The sequence below is a fragment of the Dasypus novemcinctus genome, chromosome 8 (genome assembly GCF_030445035.2).
Source record: "Dasypus novemcinctus isolate mDasNov1 chromosome 8, mDasNov1.1.hap2, whole genome shotgun sequence".
Lineage (NCBI taxonomy): Eukaryota > Metazoa > Chordata > Mammalia > Cingulata > Dasypodidae > Dasypus > Dasypus novemcinctus.
In genome coordinates, this window is record NC_080680.1 from 2,117,016 (window position 1) to 2,138,487 (window position 21,472).

Consider the following 21,472-nt stretch of genomic DNA (forward strand, 5'->3'; position numbering starts at 1 on the left):
AGGTCCCACCTACAGTAGGTTCACATGTACAGGGATAGATTAGCTCTAAGGACATCCTCTTCTGGGACATCCTAGCTCCAAACTATCACAGGCAGTTCTTCTGTATTATATTTGGTGTATGGTTGTGGATAGTTAACTGGGGGATTTCCTAGCCAGGGTAATTTGGAGACATAATTAACATATATTTCAACCTAATTTATTAAGTAACAAGAGAGCCAAATGCACAGTTTATGAGAATTTTTAAAGGCCCAACCATTATTTGCAGCACATTGCCCACATATCTACCCTACTGTAAAAATAGCATCTGTATTGTTAGTTCTGCTCAGTCTGTCTTAATTTCATGAAGTATCTATCAGAGCAAATGAGGAAATTTCAATATTTTTTTGGTATTAAATGGCCTTGGCAGATGAGACCTGCAGAATATTTTGGTTTGATTGATATTAGCCATGGTTTTTATTATCCTACCCTATTGATATATTAGCAAAAGACAGTAACCTAATGACTGGGTGCTAGAAATATTTATACAGTAGAATGCTATTGCAGTAGGAAATATTGTTCCATGGATCAAGATTTACCATGGAAATAAAGATGTAATATTCCCCAGCAACAAGCTTTAGAGACATATGGCTAGCAAATTGTGAGAAGGATATTTATTTCTTCTGATGTATATATTATATATGAACAGATTGATAAATTTGCATCTTAAAACTTCATTTGAAATTAACACCACAATGTAAAATGCTGCAACATAGATTTAAGATTATCACTATACCAGCTAATTATAAATGTTTGAGCCATGTAATCAAATAATCGTTAAACAATATTATTTATGTCATTTTTTCTTTCTAAGATCAGCTTTGGAGGTGGAAAATCAGTGGTGTTTCCACATAAAAACTTTCATGGATGTTTAGAAAATCTTTATTATAATGGAGAGGATATCATTGATTTGTCCAAGAAACACAAACCACAGATCCGCATCATGGTAAGAAAGCTTAAATCCAAGCTCAAGAGAAGAGGGAATTGCAATTTGTTTCATTTGTTCGGTTTAAAAATGTACTTTTTCTGATAGCAGGGAAGATACACAACCTATGTACTTTTTAGTGTATGTGTGATTTAATTTTTTAATATGTATGGATTTACATATATGCATGATTTTACAAAGTTGATGTGCGATCATATGAAGGATTTTTTTACATAGTAGCTTTCCTTCTTTTTGTGATTGCTTTCCTCTTCTTTCTCCCTTCTCCCACATTTCTGCATTGCCTCCCCCAATGTCCCCAGTGATACTGAGTTACCACTGGCCCTTCCATGTATTGGGCCACATTAAGTAATCCTACACAGAGCCGTATACTCATTTTCACATGCATATGTATGAATATATATGTGACTGTATTTGCCATTGTTTGCAAAAATGGGATCTTATTATATAAACTTTTCTGCACCTTAATATTCTTACTCACTAATAGTTTCATTATCTGGTATAATTCTAATTTATAATGGATATGTAACATTCCATTATGAGAATGCACCATCATTTACTTTGTCATTTTTCTATTCAAGGCCTTTGCCTTTTATCTAATTTTTTGCCGCTATAAACAAAGCAGTAACACATGTCACTGTTCATGTGTTTTGAAGCACTGAGGCTTTTATTTCTATGAGACAAAGGTCCAGGAGTAGAAATCCTTGGCCAAATGTTTATAGAGTTTTACATTTTAAGAAATGCTGTTGGATTGCTTTCCTAAAGGCTGTTGTAACAGCAAAGTGTGGAATGTCCTTTCTAGCATATCCAGCTAACAGGCCATGCTATAGGTCTTTTAAATTTCGGTCAGTTCAATGGATGTGAAGCGATATCTTATTCTTATTTCACATTTATCTGACTACTAGTAAATTTAAGTAATCTTTTCACATTTTCATTGTCCATTTGGATTTGCTATTCTGATAATTGTTCATTCTTATTATTTTGCCCATTTCTTTACTGTTTTCTTTGACTTTTCCTTGTCAGTTTATAGGAGAACTTCATATTTTACAGAAAATTTCAACTAGGCCTAGCGCTGCAGGGTGCCAAAGAGTTACCTTCCGAAAGCCTCCTTGTTACTCAAATGTGGCCTCTCTGTAAGTCAAACTCAGCATGTAAATGCATTACCTTCCCCCCAGGGTGGGACATCACTCCCATGGATGAACCTCCCCAGCACCGAGGGATTACTACCAAGCACCAGCTGGTGATGCAACTAGAAAAAAAGGGGAAATGGTAAAGACAAATGAGTTTATATGGCTAAGAGACTTCAAAATGAGTTGGGAGATCATCAGAGGGGTAGCGCTTATGCATATCTCAGCAGGATCCCAGGGACAGCCAAAGTAGATACAATTCCAGGTAGTGGTGCACCTGAGGGCTCTGAAGACACCCAGGTCCTACAGCCATGGCAGACGGCTCTGGAGTTCAGTGCTTTGCCAGTGGGCCCTACTTTGGAATTTGTGCTCCTGAGTGTGATGGAGTTGGACTCAGATGTGACTTCTCTACACATGCCTCTTCTGTCACTTTTACTGAACCTGTGGTTGGCACTGGGCTTGGTGTATGCTCAGGAGACTTGAATCTCTGGACTATCCATATGCCAGCTGGGCCCTGAGCCTTAGCAGAGTTGCAACACCTATTCGCTGGTTCATTGGCCTTACCCAGGTCAGTAACAGGAAGGCGAAGATGGTCAACCCCCACACTAGGGAACTGAGAGAGTCTACATCTGCAAGCAGGAGAATCCCATCCATTAGCCATGTGGGATCTAAGCCCCCTCTTGATTTAGAGGTGGAGCGGACATTGCCATCCCAGTGTCCTCAGGATGGAGGAACAAAATAGAGATTAGAGTGGACTTATTGGTATTCTACAATAGAATTATTGTGACTCTAGCAATGTAAGAAACTGTATCATTGATGTGGAAACAGTGGCCACGGTAGTTGCTGAGGGCAGGGAGAAGGAAAAAGAGGTGTGATATGTGGGCATTTTCAGGACTTGAAGTTGTCCTGAATGATATTGCAGGGGCAGATGCAGGACATTATATATCCTGCCATAACCCATTGAGTGGATTGGGAGAGAGTGTAAACTGCAATGTAAACTCTATTCTATGCTGTGTAGCAGTGTTCCAAAATGTATTCATCAAATGCAATCAATGTGCCACACTGATGAAAGAGGTTGTTGATGTGGGAGGAGTGGATGTGGGTGTAGGGAGTGGGGTATATGGGAATCTTATACTTTTAATGTAACATTTTGCGTGATGTATATATCTTTAAAAAAAGATAATTTTATAAAAAGGGGAAAAAAAGGAAATCCTTTATCATGAGTGGGTCAAATATTTTTTTATATGTCTCAAATTTATACTAAATATTTTATGATATGTTGAGCATATAATGATTTGTTTGTATATTGTCAAACTGTCTATATATTTCTTTTTAGTTTTGGAATGAGTTTTGCTTTGGAATGTCTTTAAAATCCTAAAATCTATATATAGTCTCTTAGATTTTCCCTCAATATTTTAAAAAATTGGTTTAATTTTTTAATTATCTAAATTTTATTCTTATTATTTTAGTAATATATTTTACTTAGGCCAGTTTTTATAAAATATTTTAATTTCAACATGGAATGAATATAGAAATTATTACCAAGGGATTTTATTTATTTTTAAATATATTTTTTAATTTTTTAAAAGATACTTAGATTACATAAAATGTTACATTAAAAAATATAAGGGATTCCCATATGCCCCACCTCCCACATCTCCCACTTTTCCCCACATTAACATCTTCTTTCATTAATGTGGTACATTCATTGCAATTGATGAACACATTTTGCAGCATTGTCATTAAGCATGGATTATAGTTTACATTGTAGTTTACACTCTCTCCCACTTAATTCTATAGGTTATGCCAGGATACATAATGGCCTGTTATCTGTCATTGCAATATCATTCAGGACAGTTCTAAATCCTGAAAATGCTCTCATATTATACCTCTTTTTCCCTCTCCCTGTCTTCAGCACCTCCAGTGGCCACTGTCTCCACATCAATGATATAATTTCTTCCATTGCTAGAATCGCAATAAGTCTATAGTAGAATACCAGTAAGTCTGTTTTAGTCCATATTTTATTCCCCAATCCTGAGGATTCTGGGATGGTGATGCCTACTCCACCTCTAAGTGAGAGGGGACTTCGATCCCATATGGCTAATGGATGGGACTCTCTTGCTTGCAGTTGTAGATTCTTTCAGTTCCTTGGTATGATGTTTGTCTCTCCTAATCTCCTTGTTAGTTGTCCTGGGTGAGTCCAGTGAACTAGGGATTAGGTGTTGAAACTCCACTGATGCTCAGGGCCAGCTGGCACATGGACAGCTCAAAGATACAAGTCTCTTAGACATAAACCTACCAACTCCAGCATCAACTGTAGTTTCAAATATAAGGGACAGAAGAGATATGTGTAGAGAAGTCACAACTGAGCCCAACTCTGTCACATGAGCACAAACTCCAAAGTAGGGCCTACTGGCAAGGCACCAAACTCTGGAGCTATCTACTATGACCATAGGACCTGGGTGTCTCCAGAGCCCTCAGGAGCCCCACTATTTGGAGTTGTATCTACTTTGGTAGTCTATGAGATCCTGCTGAGATGTGCATAAGCGTTACCTCTGGGATGACCTCCCGACTCACTTTGAAGTCTCTTAGCCATATAAACTCATTTGTCCTTACCTTTTTCCCCTTTTATTCAAGGACTTTTTTCAGTTGCATTGCTGGTTGGTGCTTGGTAGTAATCCCTCAGTGCCAGGGAAGCTCATCCCCGAGAGTCATGTCCCATGCTGGGGGGAAGGTAATGTATTTATATGCTGAGTTTAGGTTAGAGAGAGGCCACATTTGGGCAACATGGAGGCTCTCAGTAGGTAACTCTTAGGCACCCGACAACCAGTAGGCTGGGTTGTAATTTCAAGAGCAAAACTTATAAGCATAGTCAGCAATATCAAGGGCCCATCAATGGACCATCCTTCTTCACTAGTCATTGTCTCTGTACTTGGGGGCTTATTGCTGTTCTATTTGGGAATGTGGCAGAGCTCTTCAGAATGGGAATTCAATACTCTTTTGGTTATTGAGTGTATTTCTACCCACTGTGACAATGCCCTATGAGCATTTGAACACCTTTACCTACCTTATATGTATGCCCAGGTGAACTTTGTCCCATGATTCCCCCATCACTGACACCCCACAGCCATGATCCTCCCCTGCCACAGTTGTAACCCTTCTGTGATCCAGAACTTCGAAAATGAAGCCAAGAATACTGCCAAATATAATTAATAGAAAAATAAAGTAATAATGATAGATTTAAATATAAGAAATAAAATACATAATAATTTAGAAAACCTAAAACTAAAAGAAAAAAGAAAAATTGGGATATTAAAAAAATAATGAAAAATATTTTAAAAAATTTTTTTGACATTTTGCTTTTCATCACTGTAATAATATCTGTTGTCCTGTATGTGCCGTGACATTTTCTTCCATTCCTTCCCTGGTGTCTTAATTTTTTTCATTTTGTCTTCAAAGAAGTTTTAGGTCACAGTAAAGTCACATACAGAATATAAAGGACTCCCATATCCCCAACATCCTCCACCTTTTCCCCCTTCCTGTGTTAACGACCTTTTTAAATGTGGATGGTGCATTTGTTACAACTGATGTACAGGTACTGAAACATACCTACTCACCATAGTCAATGGTTTACATTATGGTTTATGTTTTAGACTGTACACTTTTATAAATGTTTGATGAAATTTAACATGGCCTGTAGCCATCATTGCAAGGTCATGCAGAGCACTTCCATTGACCCCTAAATACTCCCGCTTCCATCTGCTCTACTCTGGTCCCCTCTGGGCCCACGGTGACCACCGGGCTTCACTCCTTAAAGCATAAGATTCATAGTTACTTGAAACAATACTGGGGTTTGTATCAGTGGGTGGAGACCCACATTATGGACTCCCATCCTGGGGAGCCCAATATGTTCTCAAATAGAGATTTGGGTGTCTCTGGAGAGCATGGGCAGTTCCTAATAGGGGAGGACAGACCAGTGTGTAGAATTTATTCTTTATGCAATCTTTGGTAAGGATCACTTTTTATATTCTGTCTTATGGGACCCATTGTGCCTCTACTAACTAGCCCAGCCTTTTCCCTAGAGAGTTGAATCATAACTTTCATTATATACTAAATGTACATATGTTTTCAGATGTATTTGTGGCAGTATTCCATTCCTTTGATATATCTGTTTTTATGCCAATGCCATATTGACTCTATCACAGTGTCTTTTATGGTATGTTTTGAGGTCCAGTACATTAAATTTCATCTTGCTTCTTTGCCTCAGATTTTTTTTTTTTTTTGAGAAGAAGGGAAATTTTGGGGCATGTATTCTTCCATATGAATTTAAATTCTTGTAGCGATCCTAATTGGAATTACTTTTAAATTCTTCCCATTGAAACACTGTCTATGATTAAAAATAAACTTGCTACTGGAGCAAGAGGGAGAAACTAGGGTTAAAAACGTATCTTTCAAAACAGTCCTATATGAACATAAAAAAGCTTGCCTTCAGGAAAGAAGGTGGAAACTTACACAGGCAACCACTGTGGGTAGCACAGCCTGTGCGTGCGTCTGGGAGGCATCCAGCCTGGGGTTCGGATGAGCTCTAGCCTCACCACCAGCCTTTCCTTGAAACATGCAAATCACACCTCTTACCTAGAGTAAGGTGTGTCTGACATATGGGCAATAGGCATGTCATCACATTTGCATAATCAAGGCAAATAAAAGTTGTGGAGTAGGTGATCTGGAGAACTTTGGTCTTCACACTGGGTAAGGAAACCTGGCCAGCTCAAGAGAAGAAGATTATCTGGTTTATTGTTGTTTCCCCAGGCCCAGAGAAGGCCTGGACAATAATCGGCTCGAGATTCCTTGGCTAGTGCTGAGAAATGGAGAAGATAGACTTGTTCCTAAAACATTCAAGAAAAGATTTGCCCAGCTTGCAGCAATGCTTTGATATGAAGGACTATTTCGTAAATGTCATGGTTTTAGGTTTGATGGGGAAGCCTGACTTTGAAATCCCTGGTTTGCTCTGAGGTTGATTGGGTATCTTTGTAAGTCTTGGACTTTGTAAGTCCTACTAGCAATGAGATGGAGGCATCGTGGTTGCACCCTCCTAACATCCTCTTTTACTGTATTTGCAGGGAAATGTGTCTTTCTCGTGTTCGCAACCTCAAACCGTCCCTGTGACTTTTTTGAACTCCAGGAGTTACTTGGCCTTGCCGGGCACCTCTGGTGAGGACAAAGTGTCTGTCACTTTCCAGTTTCGGACGTGGAACAGAGCAGGGCTTCTGCTGACCACCCAATTTCAACATGGTTTGGGGGGCCTCCTCCTTGCTCTCAATGATGGTAAACTCAAACTGAGTCTCTCCCAGCTGGGGCATCCAACGAAGGACATCACAGCAGGTAATAAAAGTACTTAAGTAAAAATACACGTGTATCTGCAATGATGTAATGATGATATCATCTACATCCCCCCTACCCCCAATCCTTGTAAGTAAATCTAGGATGAGTAACTTTTTAAATAAATGAATCATCAAATCAATAAGACACCCATCATTCTACTTAAAGGATCTGGATTAAACATAGTTCCAGGTTGTGTCAAAGCATAGTTGTCAAAAGTTGAAGAGATAAGTTGTTTTTTGTAAGCTTAGGCTTAGTGACTAGCAAAACAAACTTGAAATATTGAATACATTATTAGCCTAATCCTAGGTAGTCTTGTGAAAATGTACCTCTTTTTAACTGTTTTTTGAGTCTATAATTCACACTGATTTTCAAGATAATTTAAGTTTTATATTTCCCCTCTTCTCTCAGAGTCACTTCTTCTTTGGGAGCTACTTGCTTTTTTGTTTTGTTGTGTTTCCATTTAAAAAATTATTGGAATATATCATTCATATATGAACATACACAAATAATAAGTGTAGAGTAAAAGATGTGAACTTACAAAACACACATGTATATCATCATACATGGCTTCTATACATCATTCTACCACAAACACTTTGTATTGTTGTGAAACATTTGTTGCAAACTATGAAAGAGCATGGTGAAAATGTTACTACCAACTATAGCCAATATTTTACATTTGGTGCATTTTCCCCTCAATCCCCCTAACCACCCGATTATTAACACTCTGTATTACCATTATATGTTTGTTGTAGTTCATGACAGAACATTCTCACAGTCATCCTGTTACCACAGTCCATCTTTCCCCACAGGATTCCCTGTGTTATACAGCCCCATGGCTTGTAGAATACATTCATAGCGTACCTCTGTCACTCTCATTTTCATCATAGCGTTGTGCTGTCATCTCCTAGGTTGATTTTAGAATGTTTTCATTACTCCAAAAAGAAAATCCCATATTCCCTTATGCCTCCCTATTGTTGTCCCTTAGAAATGATATAATAACTTCTTTGTCATTGCTGCAAAAATATTACAGTATTACTGCAAACTGTCATCCAAAAGTTACATAGTTGTAATTTTCTCAAGTATAACCATATTCTTCTTCTAAAGGAAGAACATTCTTATATTTAAACTGCTATTTTATACACACCCTAAATTATTCTCTAGTTTCCTTTCAATTGACATTTCATCCTTAGACTTTTTTCAGCCACAATCACATTTAGAAATAAGCGGTTTGTTGTAGTCATTATAACATGCTAATATCATCAACGCTATTCATTTTCATACTTTTACAATAAGCCTTATTAAAAGTTCTATACACATTAAGCACCAGGGCGCTACTTGGTTTTTTTTGTTTGTTTTTAAATTTCCAGCTATTTTTACACATTTGTTTGTTTATTAAGCAGTTCTTTGGAGATCTATTCACATATCATATGATCTATCCAAAGTGTATAATCAGTGGCTTTTATAATAATCACAATGTTGTACATTCATCATCTCAAAAATTTTAGAACAATTTAATTACTCCAAAATGAAAGACTTCATAAGGCTTCTTTAGACTATGGGTGGATGTTCTGCTCCAGCCTTGCAGGAAGGGCCCATTTATTTCTAGAGTCTCTTAAAATCCTGTTATCTTTGACCTCTGGGGACTATTTTGCATGTGAATGCTGATATAAATTTAAGCCCAGGTAGACCTCCATAGCATGTACCCCATGAACACTGAATGTGGAAAGAATATTTTGCTTGTAGTTTGGTATTAGTTCTAGACTGAAAAGCTGGAAATAAAACTATGTTTTCTCTCTCTCTTTTTTTTTAAATAAATGAAATAATCTGACTGTGAATATGCTGAGTTTCCTTATTGACCTTGGAAAATGAACTGAGCTGACAGTATAAATTCAGAATTGCCTGAATTTTGGTTTATGTAGATTTATAATCCATTTGCGGTATGAACTAAAATGGGTGGTTTTTTTAGAAGATTAATTTAATTTACTGTCCCCCCACCCTGTTGTTTGTACTCTCTGCCTGCACTCTGTTTCTGTTCTTTGTGTGCTCATCTTCTTTTTAGGAGGCACCGGAGCAGAACCTGGGAGCTCTCATGTAGGAAAGAGATGCCCAATCACTTGAACCACCTTTGCTCCCTGCTTGTTGTGTCTCTCATTGTTTCATTGTTGTGTCTCTTCATTGCATCATCTCGTTGCATCAGCTCGTTGCAACAGCCAGTCATGTCAGCTCACTGTCTTGCTCACCTTCTTTAGAAGGCACTGGGGACCGAAACCGAGACCCCCCTTCTGGTAAGCGGGTGGCCAACAGCTCGAGCCACATATGCTTCCCTAAAACAGGTAGATTTATAGTTACATGTGTGCTTACTCTCCATATGCATCCATTGGTTATTGGACTTTTTAGATCTGACATTGAAAGATTCCAAAAATACACAAATTTTAAGGTTCTACTGTATGATATTCATTATTTTCCTGAAGCAAACCAAGGGGTAATAGCTCTTGATTCTTGCTGCAGCATTTGAAGGAAGATCTTTTATACATTACATTACTAACAGATGAAAACAAAACCATATTGTAAATTTTAAATAATCTTAAGTCTTGTGCCAATTAACAAACTGTGAACCCAAATTGTGTAGTGTAAGTTACATGTATATCACTTTCTCTTACTAATTTGAGTACATTTCTGCAAGCATATAGTTATGTGGAAATAAAGTTTTAAGAGGCCAAAAGGTAAAAAAAGCCAAGTAATACACGTGTCTCATAGAATGAGTAAGCACCAAATACTTATTTAACTCGTTAATGAGGGAATGTACAGGAGGGTAAAGCTGCTCCAAGTATTCGATAAATGGAGATGTATACACTTGGTCAGGAAAGGCAAGCTGATGAGTTGGAGATAAAGCTGATTACTGCGCTCCAGGGCAAGAGAACTGTGAGTTTTGGGGCTATGTGTCCTCTTTAACAAATCATCTGCATCTCTGCTGATTAACTCGTCACTTCACAGAGTCAAAAGAAGAGTAAATAATCCTTGGGTGAGTTTGTAGGACATTGCTCCCATGTAATACTGAAATGGCGTCCAGTCAGCTTTTTTCCTATTTCCAGGAGTGGGATAATTTTTATGAATAGTCATCTCGATCAAATGTCAAAAGGATTTAGAAGTGTGCTAAAAAGTTATATGTGTGTTTAGGGGATTATGTCTCAAGTGAAGGAGGGGGTGGGAATGGGGGGAAAGTGAGATCAATGGAGGAAGATGGAGGAAATGTATGTGTGTTGGCCAAGAAATTCCTTTTGTTTAAGTAAAGACACGATTCCACCATCTGTTTCCAACCGCCTCTACTGCCATGGTCATTATTCTCTCTCATTAATAAACAAAATTATTTGCTCTAAACAAGAAGGGATGTAATGGTGGAGGAATCACCTCCTATGTGCATTTCCAGATCTGCCTTTGCAATTTACTGGCTGATAAAGTTTAATCAGAACCTCCTTCTCCGAAAACCTCGGGGTCCTCATCTTTAAAATGAGACTAATAAGAATTGTGGTGAGAATCCAATAATGTGATGGGTATAACGCTTTTAGCACAGGGCCTGTTAAGCAGTAACTCAATAATTTTTCAGTATTTTTATCCCCAAACTTGTCCCACAGCCATTGGATCTCCAGACTGAAGCTTTTGGGGGGATGCTGGAAGGATATGTTAGAAGTAGCATCATTGTCATAAGATCACAAATAAGAATACAGAATCTACCATCGTCTGTTCTCCATCCATTCTTTGACAATTGTGTTGCCTGGAAAACAGGATGTCCTTTCATAATGCTCAGAAGTGAGAAGGGTTGAAATGTACCAAAGAAAAACACACAATTAAAATGTGGCCTCTTTGTAATGCATATATTTGGAAAATGAATTTAAGTGTAAGTGTTTTAGTTTTAAATTAGAATGACAACTTTTATTGAAAATGTTTTTTTATTATATGGGTAAATAGTATCTGTATTAGTCAGCCAAAGGGGTGCTGAGGCAAAATACCAGATATTGATTGGTTTTTATAAAGGGTATTTATTTGGAGTAGGAGCTTATAGATACTAGGTCATAAAGCATAAGTTACTTCCCTCACCAAAGTCTATTTTCACATGTTGGAGCAAGATGGCTGCCGACGTCTGTGAGGGTTCAGGCTTCCTGGGCTCCTCTCTTCCCAGAGCTTGCTTCTTTCCAGGCTTAAGGTTCCTTTCTTTCTGGGACTGCAGCTTAAGGCTTCAGCATCAAATTTCAACATCAAAACTCCAACATTAAGAGCTCCTAACTCTGTCCTTTGCTATTCCTTTTATCTGTGAGTTCCCACCCACAAAAAGGGTGGGGACTCAATGCCCTACTGGCACAAGAGGTTTACATAATTACTTAATCAAGTAAACGTATGAATCCAGTATAATGTAATATGCCCAGAGGAAAAGATCAGTTACAGACATATCCAATATTTCTTTTTGGAATTCATCAATAATATCAAACTGCTACAGCATCTGTTACAAATTCAGAAAGATTCCAAAAATACCTTATACAGGTTTCCTTTTGAAAATAATACTTTAGATGGGTAGGTTGGGTCGGTATGTAAGAAGATACATAGATGAGATTAGACAGATGGATAAATAGCTATCTAGATAGCTAGCTAGATGTAGAGAAAGGGATATGTAGAAATAAATAGATGTCAAGTGGTCAAATTAAAGATTGGGCTTTAGGTCAGCCTTTAAATGGTTGTGGTCACTATACTGACAGGTACAGAATATAACCTTGAAGTAGAAGTACTGAGAGACAAGATTGGAAGAAGATTTAAACATTTTTGTACATAGCTTAGCTCTAGGGATTATAAAACATATTTCAGAATTCTATTTCAGGGTCAACTTTTACTGCATAGAATATACATATTTAACCTAAATCATTCATATTCTAGATTTCAGCTTTTTCTCATCTTTCGTGAACTGATCCAGTGTTGAGTATTTGAAATCTTTTTGGCTTCTCAAATCTAAAGCAAAAGTGAGACTCTAACATTTGTATTGTACTGAACATATGCACATGTCAAAAACTTGTGGTGACTTTAAAACTATCCCCATCTGACATTGTTGGAAAGTACTTAAGAACCTGGGAAACAAAAGCTGGAAAAGTATATTGGAATAAAAGCTATGGCTGTTTTCAGAACAGGATCTATAACCTTTGGGTCATGTTAGAACACATGGGGGTTGAGCCCATGTCAAAGTCACTGAAAGGTCAAGCAGGAAGGACAAAGTTGGTGGGAAGAGCATTAGAGGGACACGGATTTATAAGGTCATTTGGACAAATAATGCCATGTAAGATATTAACTTTCTACTGGGAATCAGGTCATATTTTCTTTGAGGGTATTATCTCCAGTGGGCTATAAAATAATAATTTGTAATTTCTACAGGTTGACCTCTAATCTTATAGGGCTGTATATCCTGCACCTTTATCAGTTGTAAAATATATTAGTTAAATATATTTGGACTTTTCCCAAGAGGTCAGATTAGAGTCAAGCAGGCTTATTCTTTAAGCATGACATTAAAGAAACAAGTGACCATATTTTGGCTTTTAAAATTATTTTCTTTAGTGGTCTCCTTTTTAAAATTTTTATATTAAAATACTTTCAAAGTTACAGAACAGTTAAAAAAAATATAAACCCCGTAGAGAATTCCAACATAACACTATCCACCCACCCAGATAGCCAAATTCACCAAGTTTAACGTTTGCCACATTTGCCAAATCATTATCTCTATTCATTTGTCTATCAACACATCTGTCCATCTACCCACCTATCTGGCCATCTCTCTTGATCCATTTTCTGAACCCTTGAGCACAGGTCATATACCTCATGCTCCTTGAACACTTAAAACTGCCATGTATATTTCCTAAGAACAAGGATACTCACTTACGTGACCACTTTAAGTGTACTTATCTAGTTCGAGAAATTTAACATTGCTATAAAGCTTACAATCTATATTCCAGTTTTTCATATGTCTCAATAAGGTCCTTTTGAGTTTTTTCTCCTTGTTAGATTCTGTCCAGAATCATGTCTTACCTTTAATTATCATTGTCTCTTTAGTTGTTCTTTCTTCATGAAATTATAGATAAATATATATATAACACATTTTCTCATCTTAAACTCTCCCAAACACACCACTTAGTGGGATTAATCACATTCACAGTGTTGCCGCACCTTCACCATCTTCCATTACTTAAACTTTCCCATCTCGTCAAATAGAAAGCCTACAGCCATTATGCATTAACTTCCCTTTCCTCCTGTCCCTGCCTCTGGCAACCTGTACTCTGATTTCTGTCTCTATAAGCTGCATGTTCTCCAATATTTTCTTTGTAGTTACTGTGGGGCTTAAATTTAACATCCTAAATCTATAAAAGTCTTGTTTGCATAGATACCACCTTAATTTCAATAGTACACACAAACTTATGTTCCTCTACCCCTCTACCTCCCCACCTTTATGTAATTCTTGCCACAGATTACATAATTGTACAGTATGAATCCAAAACCACTGGTTTATCATTACATTTTATGCATCTATCATTTAGATCCTGTAGGAAGTAAAAGTGGAGTTACAAAGCAAAAAATACAATAGTACTGGTATTTATATCTACCCATATCATTATCTTTATTTCTTCTTGTGGCTTCAGTCTATTGTCTAGTGTCATTTTCTTTCCACCTGCAGAATTCCCTTTAGCATTTCTTGTAGAGCTAGTTTAGTGGTGATCAACTCCCTCAGCCTTTGTTTATCTGGGAATGTCTTAATCCCTCCCTCATTTTTGAAAGAGTTTTTCTGAATTTAGAACTCTTGTTTGGCACTTAATTTGCTTTTAGCACTTTAAGTATGTCTTCCCAATGCCTTCTGACCTCCATGGTTTATGCTGAGAAAATGACATTTAATCTTATTGAGGCTCCCTTATATATGACAGATTACTTCTTTTGCAACTTTTTGACTTCTTTCTTTAGTGTCTGACAGTTTGTTTCTAACGTGGAGTGATATGGGTCTATTTGTGTTTATCCTGTTTGGAGTTCATGGAGCATCTTGGGTGTTTGTATGCATGTCTTTCATTACATTTAGGATGTTATCAGGCGTTATTCCTTTGAATAGTCTTTCTGTTCCTTTTTCTCTTTCTTCTCCTTCGGGGACTCCCATGATGCATATATTGGTGTGCTTGATGGTGTCCCATAAGTACGTTAAGCTCGCTTCATGTGCCTCCATTATTTCTTCTTTCTGCTCCTTAAACTGGATGATTTTAATTGTCTCTTATCTTCAAGCTCACAGATTCTTTCTTCTGCCCTGTGCTTTTAATTTGTTACTGTGGTCTTCAACCATGTTTCATAATTTCCTTCTCTCTATTAATATTGTTTGTACTCATCTATCATTTTCCTAATTTCTTTCAGTTTTTTGTTCATGCTTCTCTTTAGTTGTTTAGACATATTTAGGACCATTTTTTAAAAGTCTTTCTCGTGTATGTCCCAGGTCTGATTCCCCTCAATGATGATTTCTAAAGCTTTAATCTTCTCCTTTGCCTGCATCATCACTTCCAGTTTCTTTTACGCTTTGTAATCTTTTGCTGAAACCTGGACATTTTGATATTTTAATGTGCTATGACTGGATTTTAGATTCTGAGGTGTCTTCTCCTTAAGCTTGTATCCAACTTGTGTTAAGACAGAGGCATCCTTGAATGATAGGAGCTCCCCAAAACAAACAGAAAATGAACACCTTTCCCAACCTTTGCTGATTGACCTGCATGCTCTCCTTCAGGGCTTATCCATACAAGGAGTTCAGAGAATAGCTCCTGGCCTTAGCATAGGGGCCTCCCTGACCCTTTCTGTGCATGTGTCTTTTTGGGCAAGAACATATGGCCCCAGGAATTCCCATTTATGCAGATACAAATAACCCTTCTTCCCTAGAAAACGGTATGTCTCTCAGCTCCGGGCAATCCTACAGTCAGCAATCACTTGCCCCAGGCAGCATGATTTCATTGCTTCCTTCTCCACACAGGGCAACTTCTGGAAGGTGAGCCTGCGCTGTGAGTCCTGGTTCTGTCCCTCGGGCCACCCTCAGACAGCTTGGGCCAGACAGGCTGCCCCCATTATGTGCATGATGTAGTGGGACCCTGGGCTCTGGACCCAGGACCGGGGATCTACACGTGGAGCACAGGCCAGCTCTGTGCTGAGCCATCGAGGGGTCTGGGGAGGGGCCAGCCAGGCCACCACAAGATCCCACTACTTTTAGGATGCCTTCTCCTTGCTCCTTGCTCACCCTGGCACTGCATTACTTAACTGGGTTCTGGAGCTTTGAGGAACTGTCTCTGCCTCTTGTTGCTGGTTGTTCAAAGCTCTTGAGAGGCTAGATCCTGAAACTTCTCACAGTTTTGATCGAGGCAGGGCTTGCTGCCTAATGCCCTCCTACTTTTTGGCAAAGACAGTTTCTAAAGTTCCCAGTTTTCCAGTGTGCCTCCTTTAAGAGCAGTGTGTATTTCTGCCCGTTGCTGTGAGAGTGGCAACAGCTCCCTGTGAAAGCACACATTCCCTCGCCCTGCTGCATGTGCCTCACCCTGGCCCATGGAATGTGAGCTGACATAATGTGTGCCACATCCAAGAGATACAGAGATTCAGGCAAGTGGCATTTTCTCTCAACCCTGAGAGAAAGGCAGGCACTGTGCATTTAATCTTGCTCCAGCATAAAATGAAACCCTTGGAGCAGACAAAGTTATTTTCATTATTTTGGAACAAAAATAAATTTTAATCATTATTCGCTGAAAGTTGGTGGTTGTTTCCACAAAATCACCTGGTAAGAGCTAACTAACAAAATTGTCTTGTTCATTGTACTGAGATATTCATTGCTCACGGATTTGTTGTTCTGCATCATACACTGTTGGATTTTTTTTTCAGTGGAAAACCTGGTTAGTGAATCTGTAAGTGAGATGCTGGCATCATTCTTCAGTTGGTAGCCGGTCAACAATTCACCCATGTGGTTAACCTCAACTCCATCACTAAGAAGAAAGATATATTTCACCTTATGTATTCAAGAGATGGTCACTGCCTTAGAAGGACTAATGTTATTCTTTAAAAACAATAATACAGCAGTAGCTCAAATATACTTTGACAAATATGGAAACTACAGAGAAAAGGTAGCATGCAATAAAATGACATCAAACACAATACTCATCCAAAATAATTATAGTTACTATTTAACAATATTCCATGGCAGTCTTTTTCCATATGTTTATGTACATATACATATGCAACTTTATGCAATACTTTAAATTTTAACTTTCTGTTATATAGCATTGCATGTTTTATTAATACTTAAACTATTATTTTTACAGACTTTGATATATTTTTTCTAAATTGTCTACCAAGATTACATTATTATCAATGATGACAGTACAAAAATATAAGGAAAAACATTTAAATTACCTACAATTTGGGAAAATCTGAAAATATTAATTTGAGCCTGAAATATGCCTTATGCCATGAATAGCAGTTTGATATTGTTTATGAAATAGATACTGGATTATGTTTGTAAACTGGTCTGTTCCTCTGGCCATTTAGATCAGAGGTTCACTTTTACTTGATTAAATTATGATCCAGGGTTTGATTCAACCAAGTCAGTAGGACACTGCGTCCTAACAAGGGGGCGGGGACTCACAGAGAAAATGCAGAGAAAGTTGGAGTTTTGATGCTGGAGCCCCAGGAGGTAAACACACAGGAGGAGACCCCAGAGGAATAGGGATGGCTCCATAGATGTGTCAGAAGCCCCAGGAAGAGAGTGTGCCTGGTAGCCTACAGCTGACCTTGTGGAGAGACCAGAGCAGCTGAGTCTGGAAAGAATCGAGCCCTGGGAAGCTACACAAAGCCTTATGCCAGCCAATAGCTGAGATAGGAAGGATCTGGGACCACGGAGCCTTAGGAGGGAGAGGAAGCCTGACCCCTCACAGAGACCGGCTGCCATCTTGCTCCAACACGTGGCAGCAGACTTCAGTCAGGGAAGTAATGTATGCTTATGGCTTTGTGACTATAAGCTTCTACCCCAAATAAATACCCTCTATAAAGGCCAACAGAGTGCTCGTACTTTGCATCGGCACCTCTTTGGCTGACTAATGCACCATATAATTGGAAATTTTTTCTTATTTCAGAGTCTGTCATGGTTAAATATTGAAATTTTAATCTCTCTTGAGACTGTAGGAATGGATGGAAATAATGTGCTACTTTCCCAAAGAATGTCTGGACTGTCCACTCATGTTTCTTCTTAGCCCCTTTATTCTGGCTTCTTTTCCTTTTCCTTTCCATTTTCTTATGTGTGCTCATAGGAAATATGAAACTTGTTAACTGAATAACGAGAAACTGAGAAACAGCCCTGGAAGTAGGCGTTTAGGCTGTATTATTCCCAACTGAGCACAACTTTTGCAGATCTTGAACAAGATCAGGACTTACCAGGGCTGTGAATGACAATGACCCTCTGCAACCAAAACTGAACCCCTCTTCTTATTGCCAATGGGTGCCACCCTCCTTCTAGGTGAAAATGACCAGGATACCAAATCACCTACTTGCCTTCTTAGAATTGCCCAGCACAAGCCCACCTCACTCATTTGCGTCTATTTCCCTCATCTGTTTTCCGAGAGTGCCCATAGTCCTCCAGGTGCTTTTCCCATGCCCCCACCCAGCTAAATTGACTTGAGTTGCCTACAGGTGGGTTTGTGGTAGTCTCTGGCAGGTGGACTCACCAGCGATCTGCATCACAGGATTTTTTAAGCACCTGCCCCTTTTATTGGCCTCTGTAGGGTTTATAGGACTCTTCTTAACCCATTTTATTTATCCCCAGGTGCTGGATTAAATGATGGACAGTGGCATTCCATATCCTTATTTGCTAAAGGGAATCACCTGAGTGTGGTGGTGGATGAAGATACTGGCTTGGCTGCCCATTCCCTCATGCTCAGGCAGGTGGATTTGGGTGACACCTATTATTTGGGAGGTACGTGCAAAGGACGGGCTCTAGTGGCAATCAAACCATCTTTACCTTGTTGGCACCTGCATTCTAAGGCAACTGGCATTTTTAAGTGAAAATGCATCCTAAAGAATGATTTTTCTCTTTCAATTACAGTCAGTGGGAGTGCTGAGTGGGCAATGAAGATGCTGTGGCCTGCCCACCAGGCTTCTAGATGACTTATTTCAATGTGCATGGATCAGGGTTGATTTAAAATAGGGCACACCAGAACACTACCTGTTCCCAACCATACTGCATAGAAATCTTCCAAAATGATGATGCCCGGGCACCACCCCCAGGGATTCTGATTTTCTTGGCAGCAGGTTTTTCTGTGCTCTCCAGGTGATCCTAATGTACATATGAGGTCACGACTCTGGATTTCTTACCTTTATAAGTTTGTGATGGGGAATATTCCTAATGCCAGATGATCCTTATAACCTTTTCTTCTGATTTTATGTGCCAATCTTACCTCTCTGGATGTTGTTTTTTTTTTTTTTTTTCCTATTCCTTGGCTCCTCCTCAGCCTAAAGGATTTCTTTGCAAAGTGTGATCTGAGAGCCAGCTCTATCAGCAACCTGTTGGAAAAGCAGGTTCACCACCCTCTGCCTTCCCAACCAGGATCTGCATTTTACAAAGGTTTCCAAGTGTTCCAAGCCCTTTATTCCCATTGTCTGTTCAGAAGGGCTCCATTTGATACAACAGAACAAGAGATGAGCTTGCTTGGCCCACTGCTTAGTGGCGCATTTTACCAAGATGCCACCAAGCCATCCACTCTAAACCTTAATAAACGGAGCACTTGTCCGCTCAGTAGATCTTTGATTGATTCTACCCATGACCCCTTCAGCCAGGGAGAGGTAGCTTCTGGGTGGAACGAATTTCCATCTCTGAGACATTCAAGTGAAAAATCCTTTTCCACTAGAAGCTTGAAACTTTCAATAGTAAGATTTATTTTCTAGTCTTGGCTTAAAGTCCTTCTTGATATTATTTCTGTTTTGCATATTATAGTCACTTCTTTCTTAAATAAGTTTGGAATTATGGTGGAGACAGTTTGATAGCCCAACAGGAAAGCATAAAATCTTCTCTAAGAATTGTCAGTAAGTACACAAACCATTAATCAGGTGGTCTAAACCTTCAAGCCCCCTAAATGTTCCATTATGGTGAAAGGTGGACTCTTGCCAGCAACCTTAAAAGTTCTGATTGCTTGCTTTCCTTGTTTTCTAAATATTGTGCATTTCTGACTCAGATAGTTTTTCTTTTTAATCTTTGCCACTTATGATGGATTTTACCACTCTGCACAGGAACATATTCCTTCAAAACTAAATAGTTTTTTCAAGAGCCATAATTTAAAAGGTAAAAGATATTGCAGCTCTAAAAGGAATAGGGGAATAGGAAGAAAAATCCCACTATATTGTTCAATGCTACAAAATAAAATCCTCAGAAGAAAATGTTTTTCAAATCATAGAATCATCTTTCGTATTTTTATATTTTATGTGTTTGATATGTGCAGTGCACAGCTATGTGAGGGTAGGTACGTTCCATAAAAATTCACATGCTGATGTGATACGAATCGGTTGTTACTGTGAGATACAGCATATGTGTACATTTTAAAAATGCTTCCACATTACAAAACATTTGAATCTCCACTTGCTCCTCTGGGCTCTTAAGTTCCCCAGAAAATATTATCCTGCATTTTTTTTACTAACATTTCTATTGCTTTTCTTTTTAAATTTGCCACCTATATAGGAACTTTAAACAACATACTGTTGTGTGTTGCCTTGCTTTTAACTTTATGAATGGGATAATACTGTATGCATTCTTCTGTGACCTGCTTATTTTACTCCACATTAGTTTTTAGGATTCAGCCCTATGAATACGAGTAGCTAAGATTAATTAATTTCACGGCTCTCTGGTTTTTGATGTATATTATACTATGTTGTATTTGTCTAGTCTCCTGCTTGCCTACTGCTGAGCATTTTGGCTGTGCCCAGTTTTGTTTTATTTTGTTTTGCTTTTGCTATTAGAAAAATGTTGGTATAAATATTCTTGTGTGGAAGCTAAACATCATCTTACCAGTGGTATTTAAATTTTTCTTATGCACAACACTTTACTGTGTTTCCTAATTCAGAGAAACAATTTGGTGAAACAGCAGCCATGCACGATAGTTTCATTATGCTGTTGTTAGGCTGAATGACTGCATAAGAGCCCACAGGGTCACATTGGTTGTTCACGTAGATCCAGTCTTTGATTCCACTGATATCTGTGCGAGGACCCTAGAGATCTGTAGTCCAAATTCCAGTTGCTGAATGCAGTGCAGTGCACTGAAAAAGACGTAAGGAGTCATATGCATTTTCACACCGTGGGGTTGATGTCCAGGAAAGCTGTCTTGTTATTGTATTTCTTAATGAGAAATTGTGTCCCTAAAATACATGAGATTGCAGAGTTTTTGTATCCTATGAGGCAATATGGTGACTTTTTCTCATGACTGTTTTTCGTATTTTTCAGTTGTAAATTTTATATTAGGGAGGAGTGACAAAAATAGTGTATGAGCTTGCAGTCAGATAACTTTATTCCTATCTAAAGTATACATTTAGAATGACCTGTTTATGCAGAGCTGTAAATACCAAATGGATTCCTTAAGTACGATTTCAGCCACTTACCAAAACTTAGTCAATTGTGCATCTTACACTGATATAATAGTATTTTTTCCTAGAGAAAGGACAGATAGAATTTTAAAAATGTACATTTATGATGTATTTCACAATAACAATTGATTCATATTATATGAGCATGAAAATATTTATAGAATGTACGTACTTTCATGTAGCTGTGCATTGCACATTCTGAACATGTAGATGATTCCATGATTGGAAAAATTTATTTTGCCTACACCAGGCAAAAACAAACCAACATACACAAAACATACCAATTACTGATGTTAAATAAAAGGGTGGATGTTATTTCTACTCATTG

At 38.3% G+C, this 21,472-nt stretch overlaps 1 protein-coding gene across 2 annotated transcripts in view; it reads left to right on the top strand.

Moving 5' to 3' along the window:
* Window positions 1–21,472, top strand: part of LOC101418024 (contactin-associated protein-like 3) — a 216,109-nt gene that overhangs the window by 98,640 nt on the left and 95,997 nt on the right. Inside the window, exons 7-9 of one of the 2 annotated variants that reach the window (XM_058301400.2) lie at window positions 851–982; window positions 7,227–7,488; window positions 18,341–18,490. In XM_058301400.2, coding sequence (XP_058157383.1) covers window positions 851–982; window positions 7,227–7,488; window positions 18,341–18,490 — 544 coding nt within the window. The remainder of the gene's footprint in view (window positions 1–850; window positions 983–7,226; window positions 7,489–18,340; window positions 18,491–21,472) is intronic. The other variant, XM_071216563.1, reaches the window with a different exon arrangement.